At 43.5% G+C, this 13,180-nt stretch overlaps 1 protein-coding gene across 1 annotated transcript in view; it reads left to right on the top strand.

The window, feature by feature from the left end:
• Cd109 (CD109 molecule) overlaps nt 1–13,180 on the top strand; it is a 108,270-nt gene that overhangs the window by 74,284 nt on the left and 20,806 nt on the right. Inside the window, exons 21-24 of the mRNA XM_013035290.1 lie at nt 412–630; nt 1,051–1,195; nt 2,096–2,272; nt 10,593–10,674. Of these exons, the coding sequence (XP_012890744.1) occupies nt 412–630; nt 1,051–1,195; nt 2,096–2,272; nt 10,593–10,674 (623 nt within the window). The remainder of the gene's footprint in view (nt 1–411; nt 631–1,050; nt 1,196–2,095; nt 2,273–10,592; nt 10,675–13,180) is intronic.

The raw sequence follows: 13,180 nt of genomic DNA, 5'->3' as shown, positions 1-13,180 counted from the left end.
CCAAAAAAAAAAGATTTGGAGTGATGAAATATAAAATAGCTTTTGTATACAACCTTACCTTTTAATGAGTACATAATGAGAGTCTTTGCTGTTAGTGAAAAAATGAGAAGTGAAGCCAAAGAGTGAGTTCTGTAGCAGGGCATGGTGGCACACGCCTGTAATACCAGTGCTTGGGAGGCCAAGGCAGGTTGGTCACCAGTTCCAGGCTAGCCTGGGCTTCAGAGAAAAACCTTGTTAAAATACATTTCCCCTCGGAGCTAGGAGAGAGTATTTGAAGTAAATGTTTTTCCTTGATACCCTGTCTTCTTTTTGTTTCCCCTTTGCCTGGTCTTGAAGTGTACAGATTCAACAGACAATACTTTACTGAAGAACATTTATTATATAAAAATCTTTGATTTTTTTTTTCTTCAGGTTAAGGTAGTCATTGAAGAAAGTGATCAATTCGACATTCTGATGACATCCAATGAAATCAATGGCACGGGGCATCAGCAGACGGCTCTGGTCCCCGGTGAGGATGGGGTATCTCTGCTTTTCCCTGTCAGGCCCATGCAGCTGGGGGAAATTCCCATCACAGTCAAAGCCATGTCACCCACGGCTTCTGATGCTGTCACCCAGAGGATTTTAGTAAAGGTAAATATTTGGAGTCTTAAATAAACAAGAGGGAAATACATGCAAAGCACACAGAAAACTGTGTGTGTGTATGTGTGTGTGTTTGATGGTACTAGGGGTGGAACTCAGGGCCAGGGTGCTGTCCCCAGCTTTTCTCCTTAAGGCTGGTGCTCCACCACTTGAGCAAGGCCTCCAGAGAGTTTTTCCATCATATTTTCATCTTCTCCTTTGTGATGTCACTTTCTGTTCCATGAAATGTGTTCTCTAAGTAGAAAGCAGACATTCAACAGATTTGTAGTCAGAATCAAGAAATGGTAGGTACTTAAGTAGCTCTACCCAAACTATAGTCTCATAGGGCAGAGAGTTGTTGTCGTATCTTCATATAATTCTCGTAAATAGACCAGCAGAGACCTTGTTAAATGTGCTCCTGTTTCTCCACAGGCTGAAGGAATAGAAAAATCATATTCACAAGCGGTCTTGTTAGACTTGACTGACAGCAAACAACAAACTACCCTGAAAACTTTGAGCTTCTCATTTCCTCCTGATACAGTCAGTGGCAGTGAGAGAGTTCAGATCACCACAGTGGGTAAGGACAGAATGTGGCAGGTCTATTTGTATGTGATAATATCTATCTTTCATCTTTTTTTTTTTTTGTCGGTTGTGGGGCTTGAACTTTGGGCTTGGGTGCTGTCCCTCAGCTCTTCAGCTCAAAGTGAGCACTCTGCCGACTGAGCCACAGCACCACTTCCGGTTTTCTAGTGGTTTATTGGCGATAAGAGTCTAATGGACTTTTCTGCCCGGGCTGGCTTTGAACCGTGTTTCTCAAGATCTCAGCCACCTGAGTAGCTAGGATTACAGACATGAGCCACCGGTGCCTGGCTCTTTCATTTATTATAGATATAGTTTCTGATTCAGACCCAATGAGATCATCACATAATCTCTAATTCAAGTACTACTGCCTCCTTCTCCTTTCTCTCTTTCTCCTTTTCCTCCTTCCCCTTTCCCTTCCCCTCTTCTTCCTTCTCCTCCTCCTCCTCCTCTTTCTCCTTCTCCACCACAGCCTCCTCCTGTTTCTTCCTTTTCTGTTGGTTGTACTTTGGTCAGAACTGACGGCTTCACATTTGTTCAGATTGCTTTGTTGGTTGGCTCTCTGCAACATGAGCTATGCTTACAGCCCTGCTTTTTGCTAGTTATTTTGGAGACAAGAGTCTATGGGCTTGTTTGCTTGGGCTGGCCTCACATCACCATTCTCTAGATTTCAGCCTCCTAAGCAGCTAGGATTGTGGGTGTGACCCACAGATGTACATGTTGTCTCTTGTTTTGATTATTCTTCTGTCCATGTAACTTGATGGAAATTTCTACCATTTTCCAGTTGCTTCAGGGATAGACGCATCTTGATTAGAGGAAGATTCTGCCACCAGCAGAAAATAGCCATTTGTTGCGTATGCATATTTACTGAATAAATGGAATACTTTTGTGTTTTCAGGAGATATTCTTGGTCCTTCCATCAATGGCCTAGCTTCCTTGATTCAGATGCCGTATGGTTGTGGTGAACAGAACATGATAAATTTTGCTCCAAATATTTACATTTTGGATTATCTGACTAAGAAGAGACTCCTGACAGATAACATAAAAGAGAAAGCCCTTTCATTTATGAGGCAAGGTAAGCATTTTCCAAGTATGGTTTTTTTTTAAAGTTTGTTTTTTGTTTTCAGCAGAGTTTTCTTGAATTACTTTTTTTTGTGTTGCTCGTGGGTCTTGAACTCAGGTCCTGAACACTGTTCCTGAGCCTGTTTGCTCAAGGCTAATGCACTACCACTTGAGCCACAGCTCCAATTCTGTTTTTCTGGTGGTTAAATGAAGATAAGACGCGCACGGAGTTTTCTTCCCTGGCTGGCTTTGAACTACGATCCTCAGATCTCAGCCTCCGGAGTAGCTAGGATTACAGGCGTGAGCCACCAGCACCTGGCTCTTGGGATCATATTTCAAAATGGATGGATTTTTGTCTCGGTATGTGGTAGTTGTACTGGATGTTGTAGAGGAGCTATCAAGACACTATTGGTTTCTGAAGATGTCTGCAGTCTTGTGGAGGAATGGGTGCTGGTGTGTTCACTGCATGTTGATGGCGTATCTCCCGTGCCAGGTTGCTTTGGTGCTCTGGGTTCACATGACCAGCAGGTGGGGCTGTGACAGAAAAGTAATGCTTGTAATTCTAGCTACTCAGGCAGCTGAGAGCTGAGGATCTTGGTTCGAAGTCAGCCTGGGTGGCAAAGTCTGTAGAACTCCTGTCTCCAATTTACCATAAAAAAGTGGAGCTGTGGCTCAAGGGGTGCAGTGCTAGCTTAGCAAAAAAAAAAGCTAAGGGACAGTGTTCAGGCTCTGAGTTTAATCCCTAGAACTGGTATGACAAAGAAGAAAGAGAAGAGGAAGGGGAAAAGGAAGAGGAACAAGAGGAAGAGGAGAAGGAGGAAGGAGGGAGGAGGAAGAAGGAGGAGGAGGAAGAGATGGAGGAGGAGGAGGATGAAGGAGAAGGAGGAAATGAAGGAGAAGGAGGAGGTGAAGGAGGAGGAAGAGGAGGAGGAGGAAGAGGGGAAAGCTGCAGAGTTTAAGATTATTCTGACTCTGAGTGGTGAAGCCATGCCTCAGCCTCCCTCTGAGAGCTGACGTAAGTTGAGCAATCACTCTGAGACAGGCAGTGTTCTAAGTTTTTTACATCTAAAATCGATTTAAATGCCCACAACCAGTACTTGCATCATACTGGCCTTACAGATGGTGAAGCTGAGGCGTACAGCTGAATCAAATCATATTTCCTAATAGTAAACAGCAGTTTGCTGGTCCAGTCATCTTTTCATGATGAAATCAGTGTCTCATTTCATAGATTCTTTTTTCTTCTGCCAGTATAGTTGCTGATTTTACTACTCTTATTTACATGTGATTTTGATACAAGTCAAATTGTTTACATTGGATGAATGAATGATCAAGATTAACTTCCTTGAATTTAAGGTTCATTGACTCAGTGTGAAGGTTAGGCCTAGAGGAGCTGTGAAGAGCTTTCCTGTAGTACTTACCTGTAGACATTGTTCTCTTTGGCCCTGTCAAGAATGTGACCAGTGGTTTGAGTGTTATCTTTCGAACTGGTGAAAGTGAGCAAAATTGAACTCCTCAAAATACATTATCTCTGCGAGGAGCTGGTGGTTCACTCTTGTAATCATAGCTACTCAGGAGGCTGAGTCCTGAGGAGTGCAGTTCAAAGCCCATTTGGATAGGAAAGTCTGTGAGACTTTTTATCTCTAGGTAACTAGAAAAAATCCAGAAGTGGAGACGTGGCTCAAGACACACACAAAAATTACATCATCTCATAAGCTGAGTCCAATCGTATTTTCTAATAGTGAGCAGCAGTTTCCTGCTCCAGTCATCTTTTCACGATGAAATCAGTGTCTCATTTCATAGATTCCTTTTTCTTCTGCCAATATAGTTGCCCAAACCCTGTAAATACAGTGTAATTTTTTTTAAGAAATTAAAGTAGCTTCGGTGTGAGTCATGATAATATTATTTAAATGCTATTTGCAAATAGCACATTGTTTCACTTAAATCATGCTTGTCCCAGGAGTCTGTGAGCTAACCCCTTTTTGGGGGAGGGGTCAGAACAACAGCTATCTCATTAAATAAAGTATATTTTGCTGTCATAAAGGGAAATTAGAACTATGAATGAAATAATTTTTTTTTTTGATCGGTCGTGGGGCTTGAACTCTGGGCTTGGGCGCTGTCCCTGCGCTCTTCAGTTCAAGGCAAGCGCTCTACCACTTGAGCCACAGTGCCACTTCCTGAATGAAATAATTTCTGATAAGAACTAGAAATCCCCAAACCACATGTAGAAGAATGAAGCCACCTACTTTCCTCAGATATTGAAATCACAGTGCCTGCTGCTCAAATTTTTGGAAGAGAGACTTAGATCCCGTCTGGTTGAGCACTTGGGAGGATTTCTCTACTGAAGTGAAAACCCAGCAGGCTTTAAAACCCCAATGCTGAGCCACAGCTCCACTTCCGGCTTTTTGGTCCAAGTTTGAGTGTGGAGGGCTTCAGCAAAAAAGCTAAAGACCAGAAAAGCTGCCAGGCCTGGCTTCCCATGGTTGTCATAGGTGTATGGAAGTTCATCATGACTTTGTGTGTGTGTGTGTGTGTGTGTGTGTTGATACTGGGTCTTGAATTCAGAGCCTCATACTCTTGTTTGTTTTTTTTTCCACCCAAGGCTGGTACTCTACCCGCTTCTTGATTGGTTATTTGGAGTCTCATGGATTTTGCTGCCTGGGATGGCACTGAACAATGATCTGTAGATCTCAGCTCCCTGAGTAGCTGAGATTACAAGTGAGAGCTACCAGCACTCAGCCAATGGCAACTTTTCTTTTAGTATAGATAATGCCTGTAATCCTAGCTACTCAGGAGGCTGAGATCTGAGGATCATGGTTCAAAGCCAGCCTGGGCAGGGAAAGTCCGTGAGACTCTTATCTCCAATAAACCACGAGAAAACTGGAAGTGGCACTGTGGCTCAATCGGTAGAGCTCTCGCCTTGAGCTGAAGAGCTGAGGGATAGCGCCCAATCCCAGAGTTCAAGCCCCACGACCGACCAAAAAAAAAAAAATCAGGTTTGTTTTATATAGTCACAGAGAGCTGATTTTACTACTCTTATTTACTTAGTCAAATTGTTTACATTTTTGGGAAGTTCTGGACTTGAACCTAGGGCCTCACACATGCTAGGCAAATGCTCAACCACTGAGCCACATTCCATCCCAGAATGTTTTATGCAGACAGTACTTTTCATTTTTAATAGAAGAAATAGATTCTGAGATTTTTTTATATTCCTAGTTGGACTAAAGGAAATTTACTAACCCAGAAAAGTATGTCTAACCTTTTACAAACATAGCTTATTATTCTCACAACCCCTTAACTTCATCTTAATTTCAGTTTTTGGAGGTATCTAATAATTACAAGTATACTATTACTTTCTAAACTCAAGAGCTAGTCATAACACTATTAAACTTATAATTCATACTTTTACTACTTTGTGAACTATTGTAGAAAACCATGTATTGACTTACTTACCTATTTGGAGAAAAAGGCTCCAACTTAGGTGAGCAAACTGGATTGTTGAGTTGTTTTCTTTAAGTTAAAAAAACTATTTTTGGGGGGGAGGTGGGAATGAGAAGGATTGGGATTGAGGGAGAGGGGGGAGGCTGGGAAGGGATGTGAAGGGTAAACAAAGGAGGAGGCTGCAATGCTTGGTAAGAAATGTACGCATTATCCTGCGATGTAGATAGGGGTTACAGTTACATAAATTAGATAATAAGTACATTTCTTTTTGGACACTGTCAGCTCTTCCTTCGTTTTCTCCCAGTTTCCTCTGCCGTCCCCGCCCACAAGTCGTATAGTTCATTTTCAGCTTTGTGTCTAGTGAGTACCACTGTTGCATTTGTTCACTCAGGGTTGTTTTCTTTTCTTTTCTTTTTTTTTTTTTGCTGGTCATGGGGCCTGAGCTCTGGGCCTGGGCTCTGTCCCTCAGCTCGTCAGCTCAAGGCTAGCACTCTACCACTTGAGCCACAGCGCCACTTCCGGCTTTTTTTCTTTTTGCTTATGTGGTGCTGAGGAATCGATCCCAGGGTCTCATGCATGCAAGGCAAGCGCTCTACCACTGAGCCACCTTCCCAGCCCCAGGGTTGTTTTCTTAACAACAAGTTCTATGGCTTTGTCCACAGTGGCCCTTTCTGTTTCTGGAGTGGATATTAGTCCTGATGTACTGGTGTGGTTTGGAGAATCCCTTTCCATACATGGCTGCTTTGGCTTGAGGTTTACCACAAAGAGATCATACAAGTTCTCTTCTCTCAATTTTGTTTCCCTCATCTGTATGCATGCATGCATGCATGCATGTATGTATGTATGTATGTATGCATGTATCTATCTGTCTGTCTGTCTTTTGCCAGTGCTAGGACTTCAACTCAAGGCCTCGTATGCCTGCTTAGCTATTTTCCTCAATGCTCACACTCTACCACTTGAGCTCCATGTCGAGCTTTTTGGTGGTTAATTGGTGATGAGAATCTCACAGACCTTCTTGCTCAGGCTGGCTTCTTACCACGACCCTCAGATCTCAGCTTCCTGCATAGCTAAGATGATAGACATGAGCCACGTAGCTTCTTTTCCCTAATTTTCTATGGGAGTAGAGCTGGAAGTATGGGTTTTGAGTTTTACCTAAACTGGGTCAAGAAATGCACCCCACAGCTAGAGATTCTTAGTGGCCCTTCTTCTTCTCTGGGCTGACTGCCCCTTGCGGAAGGATGGTGCCAGTTGTGGATACGAATGGGGGATGTTGGAGGCATTTCCATAAGCACCGATGTCATCTCCATGATCTCAGCTTTCTGTGTGCGTTTACAATGTCTCATACTTGGAACTACAGCTGTTGCTGGGGTGTGGGGGCCTGGAGGCCATGGTTTCCTTGAGGTTAGTCCTTCTCACTGAAGCACCCTCTGTAGCAATGGAAGACCCTAAGACGTCCTTCTTTCCTTACCTTCCCTCTCTTCCACAGATCGTCACTTTCCTGTTTTGATTTCCCAGTTGAACTCTGGCTATCTGGTGGGTTTCATCCTCAAGTGCAGGTTGAGGGAGAATATCTTAGACTCTTCTGCCATTTTGTTTGTGAATCTTAACACATTAGTCTGCTTCGCTGCAGTCTCTTGATTGCATCTGAGAAATGAGGAAGATGAGCTATTTTCTGTAAGTTTATCTTTATATCTTTGTTTTTATTAGAGCAATTTTCTGTAAGTCTATCTTTTTTTTTTTTTTTTGGTCTGGTCGTGGGCCTGAACTGTGGGCCTGGGCGCTGTCCCTCAGCTCTTCAGCTCAAGGCTAGTGCTCTACCACTTGAGCCACAGCGCCACTTCCGGCTTTTTTCTTTTTGCTTATGTGGTGCAGAGGAATCGAACCCAGGGCCTCAGGCATGCAAGGCAAGCGCTCTATCACTGAGCCACCTTCCCAGCCCCTGTAAGTCTATCTTTATGCTTTTGCTTTCTTTAACTTCTCTTCTTGTCTTTATTTTTTAAATACAGATTGTCTTAGCACGTGTTGAATCAGATTCTCGGATGTTGGACTTCTATTGGAAGTCTCAAGGAGAATAGCTTGGAATTAAGGGCAAAAGTAGATTGTGTTTGGGCTATGATTTCTGACGTTGAGAATTGTATGCATTGCTTTCCAGATATGAAACTGCCTTTTGTTTGAAATAATTCTGCTTTTTCTAAAGCAGATACATGAGCCTTAACCCTCTCCTCAACTTACTTTTCTAGTAATAATTACCATTGCTGAATACTTTTTAATTTGGAAAAGTGAAATTGGTATGGTAGGCACACAATTTGGAGTTTTGGTTTGCCTATGTTAATTATGACCAGAAAACTTAAGAGACATTGTCTCAGATTATTTGGTATTTCCCTCTTCTTTATTGATGGCCTAGGAATAAAAGTGCTTTCTTTTCTTTTCCCTGTATATGTGTGTGCGTGTGCACACACACACACATGCCAGTACTGGGGTTTAAATGCAGGGCTTCAACCTTTTCTGCTCAACATTGTCACTTTGCCACTTGAGCCACAACTCTACTTCCAGCATTTTGCTAGTTAATTTGAGTCAAGAGCCACCTAGATGTGTCTGCCAAGGCTGACTTTAAACCAGGCTAAGGTGTGTGTATGTGTGTGTGTCTTCTGGGGTTTGAACTCGGGGCTTTGGCACTCTAAGCTTTTTCCGCTCAAGGTTGGCACTCTACTACTTGAGTCACACTTCCACTTTTAGCTTTTTGCTGGCTCATTCGAGCTAAGAATCTATGGACTTTTTTGCCTGGGTTTTGATCTGGGATCCACAGCTCTCAGCCTCTTGAGTAGCTAGGATTATAGGTGTGAGCCCCCAGCTAAAAGTACTTTCTGATTTGGCCTTAACCTTCATTTACAATACTATATGTTCTTTCTTTCTTTCTTTCTTTCTTTCTTTCTTTCTTTCTTTCTTTCTTTCTTTCTTTCTTTCTTTCTTTCTTTTCTTTCTTTCTTCCTTCCTTCCTTCCTTCCTTCCTTCCTTCCTTCCTTCCTTCCTTCCTTCCTTCCTTCCTTTTTCGGTCAGTGTGGGGCCTGAACTCTGGGCCTGGGCTCTGTCCTTCAGCTCTTCAGCTCAAGGCTGGCACTCTACCATTTGAGCCACAGTGCCACTTCCAACTTTTTCTGCTTATGGAGTGCTGAGGAATCGAACCCAGGGCCTCATGCATGCAAGGCAAGTACTCTACCACTGGGTCACCTTCCCAGCCCTTGTAGTATCTTTATTAAAAAGCAGATAACTTTAGATACGAAGCACTGAGGCTGTTGTGAATAGCAGAGAGTGAAATTGAATGCCATCTTTTTTTTTTTTTTGTGCCAGTCTTGGAGCTTGGTTGGACTCAGGGCTTTTGTACTCAACGCTAGTTCTCTACAGCTTTTCTTCCAGCTTTTTGGTGGTTAATTAGAGATAAGAGTTTAACAGACTTTCCTGCCAGAGCTGGCTTTCAACTGTGATTCTCAGTCCTCAGTCTCCGGAGTAGCTAGGATTACAGGCAGGTGTCACTGGCATCTGGCTTTTGCTTGTTTTTAGGTGGCTGGAAATGTCTTTTAGATAATCATAACCTACTGAATTTACTTTAATTTTTGGATAGTAACAGTTCTTATTTCCTGCATTTTTCTTGAAATTCTTAGGTATTTAAAATTTCCTACAGTCTTTAACATAGAAAGTACTCAATGTAAACACACATTTCAAACAACCAATGAACCAGGAGCCAGTGGCTCATGCTTGTAATCCTAGCTATCAGGAGGCTGAGATCTGAGGATCATGGTTTGAAACCAACCCTGGCAGGAAAATCTGTGAGAATCTTATCTCCAATTAGCCATTAAAAAACAAAACAAAACTGGGGCCAGCTGGGTGCTGGTGTCTCATACCCCTGTAATCCTAGCTATTCAGGAGGCTGAGATCTGAGGATCTAGGTTTGAAGCTAGCCCAGGCAGTAAAGTCCATGAGACTCCTATCTCTAATTAATCACCAAGAACTGGAAGTGGAGCTGTGGCTCAAAGTGGCAGAGCACTATCCTTGAGCAAAAAAGCTCAGGTTCAGCACCCAGGCCCTAAGTTCAAGCCCCATGACTGAGAAAAACCTGAAACACCCCGAAGCCGTGACTTAAGTGATAGAGTATGATCCTTGAGTGAAAAGCTATGGGACAGTGCCCAGGCCCTAAATTCAAGCCCCAGTGCTGGCACAAAAATAAAAAAAAAAGAAATGAAACAACATTAAATAGGAATATAAAACAGGTCCTGTCCTGGGTACTAGTGAGAGGAGGGGGCAAGCAGAAAGGGTGAAGGAGGGCAAATATGGTTCAGATACTTTATGTACATTTGTGAAAATGGACCCATGAAGACCATGAGATTGGCTTGGGAAGGGGAGGTGATGGAACGTGTATGGTGGGTACATTGTACACACACATGGACAGGGCAGAATGAAACCTTGTACAAAAGAAGAAAAACCTAGGAAAGTATAAAATGACAGGAAATACAATATACCTCTCTATAATAACCATAAATATGAATGGACTCAATTCACCAATCAAAAGAAAAAGCACTGCAGATTGGATCAAAAAATGAGATTCATCAATTTGCTGTCTTCAAGAGACCCACCTCACGGCCAAAGATAAAAGCAAACTCCGAGTGAAGGGATGGAGAAAGATCTACCATGCAAATGGCCTCAGCAAGAAGGCAGGAGTTGCCATTATGATATCTGATAACATAAGCTTTACACTAAAATCACTAGGAAACCTTGTACAAGTAATTGGACAGAAAATTCAGTATTAGAGGTGGAGGAGGTGTTTTCTTCTTTAGTTGTATGTCATTATTGGCCACTTTCCTTCATGGCAAGTTGACTCTGTTGATGTTTGTTATCTTCAGGTTACCAAAGAGAACTTCTCTACCAGAGGGACGACGGCTCTTTCAGTGCTTTTGGGAACGACGACCCTTCCGGGAGCACGTGGTAACTGCTTCTGCCATTTAAACAAATCTGGGTCATAGAATGGACTTGCACTAAGTCACAGTGACCATGAACTTGACAGACATGTCTCTCTGTGTAGATCTGGCAGCTGCTTTTTCCAGTCTGCTTGTTGAAGGCATTATCTTTTTAAAATACGATTTTTAAAACATTAACAAATCAAATGCCTTTTATTTTGAAAGGCTAAATCAATATTCCTCTTTCCGAAGGGAAAAGCAGCATTAAGTAATACTTTATCTTGATGGGTACAGCTGAGAAGGTAAATTTGTTATTATGGTACTATTCTTTCCACAATCTGATATTTGACTGCAAGTATTTTGTTAATATGGTTAGCGTCTGGGCATCGTCCCTGAGCTGTTTTGCTCAAGGCTCATGCTCTATCACTTGAGGCACAGCTCCACTCCCAGCTTTTTGGTGGTTAATTGGAGATAGGAGCCTCATGGTCTTTCTTGCTCAGGCTGACTTCAAACCAGAATCTGTAGATCTCAGCCTCCTGTGTAGCAAGATTGCAGGCATGAGCCACCTCTGGTTGTTTCTGAGGTAAAGTTTCATTTCACGCCTGAGTTCAAATCCACTGGAGACACCAGGTAGAGGGCCACAGCTTCCTCTGGAGCTGGGATGGGAGGCAGGTACCACCACAGCCTGCTGTTGAGTGAGATGGAGTCTCACTAACTTCTTTTTGCCCAGGCTGAACTGTGCTCTCTGATCTCTTTGATCCCTGTCCCTACAAGAAGCTAAGATTAGGGCTGGGAAGGTGGCTCAGTGGTAGAGTGCTTGCCTTGCATGCATGAGGCCCTGGGTTCAATTCCTCAGCACCACATAAGCAGAAAAAGCCAGGAGTGGTGCTGTGGCTCAAGTGGTAGAGAGCACTAGCCTTGAGCTGAGGAGCTGAGGGACAGCACCCAGTTCAGGACCATGACTGACAAAAGAAAAAAAAAAAGAAGCTAAGATTATAGGCTAGAGTCCCTGCATCATGGTTAGTTATTTTCTAAATCTGAACAACGGTGGAATTAACTAACAAATACTTAAGTTTCCTCCTGAATGGAATCTCCACACGGCTGATTTTGGACACTGAATCTCTCCCCTTGCTTGATGTGCACTTTCATATTTCAGAATCAGTTTGAGGGTTAGAGGCATGGCTCAGTTGATATGGAGTTCAAATCTTGGTCTTGGACCAAAAAAAAAAGATCAGAATCAATTTGAACAATGGTGTTATTTGGCTTCCAGTCATTATCCCTAAATACTTAGGGTAATAAACTCATAGAGGAAAACAATACGACTCACCGTTTTGGAGGTTCCACCCATGCTTGTTTGGCCCTGTTGCTTTGGGTCTGTGGTGAGTCCACACATCATGGAGGGAGCCAGGTTAGAGGGTCAATGACTTCCTACAAGACTCCACTTCTCAACTGTTCCAAGATGGAACAATTGTTCCATCCTGGCAACTAAGCCATTAGCACACAGGCCTTTGGAGAACAGTCAAGAGCCAGTGAATTGTAGCACTGAAGGCATCAGTCAGTTTACACGAGGCATGTTCTGGTAACAAGCAATGTCCACAACTCCGGTCATGTTTGCATTGTGCTGCATTCTCATTGGGTCAGTAGGAGTTCTGAAGTCTGTGTACCTGTGGACCCCACTGCATGATCTTATCCTAGCTACAACTTGAAAGAGAAGGCCAGAGTACAGATCACACTGTTCCGAGCTGGTCATGGGGCCCTGCCTAACTTCAGGGTTGCAGGGAAGTGAATTCCTCCAAGGGGTTTTCAGTCTTGGGTATAAGCAAGGGTTGCCACCTTAATCTCCTAGAAGATGAGACAGATATGCTTCAGATTTTCTCCTCAGAAGTCAGAATACAGATCCATGAACAGAAATCTTTGTTTTGTTGCTTGACATTCTTTTCACTTTGATATAATGTTGTAGAGCTGGACATGATAGGGCATTGCCTGAAATCGTGCAGAATGCTGAAGTGGGAAAGATTGACATTTGAGGCAGCCTGGGTTCCAAAGCCGTCTTCAAAATTCCCCTCCCCTCTGTCCAAAAGGGAGTGTCCCATATTAATTGGAAGACACTTCCTGCGGAGGGCCCCGCAGTCATAGCTTAGATGTTTTAGACCACAGAAGCTCTCGGTTGCATAATGCTTCCCCTCCTTCCCTTCCTTTTTCTCTTTCTCGTCCCTCTCTTCCTTCTTCCCATTCTCCCTCCCCCCTTCCCTCCTCCTGTTCTCCTTCCCTTCTTTCTATCCTCCTTTCCTTCCTCCCTCTCTTCCCCCTTCTTCCTTTCCTTCCCTTCTGTGCTCCTATCTTTTACTTTCCTTCGCTTTCTGCCTTTAAGAGTCATGTAGACATGTTCGTGGCAGGGTGGCGCGCATGCGCACGCGTGTCACGGCCGGCTAGGCCTACGGCCACAGTCACACAGAGGCAGCAGCTGCACCCCGTGGGCCGTGGGCCGCACGTGCGCCGTGGGCCGCACCTGTCCTCGTGGCTGCACGCTCCCC

Source organism: Dipodomys ordii, unplaced genomic scaffold, assembly GCF_000151885.1.
Source record: "Dipodomys ordii isolate 6190 unplaced genomic scaffold, Dord_2.0 Scaffold208, whole genome shotgun sequence".
NCBI lineage: Eukaryota > Metazoa > Chordata > Mammalia > Rodentia > Heteromyidae > Dipodomys > Dipodomys ordii.
Note: the sequence above shows the minus strand (reverse complement) of the source record. Positions and strands in the feature narration are given on the sequence as shown.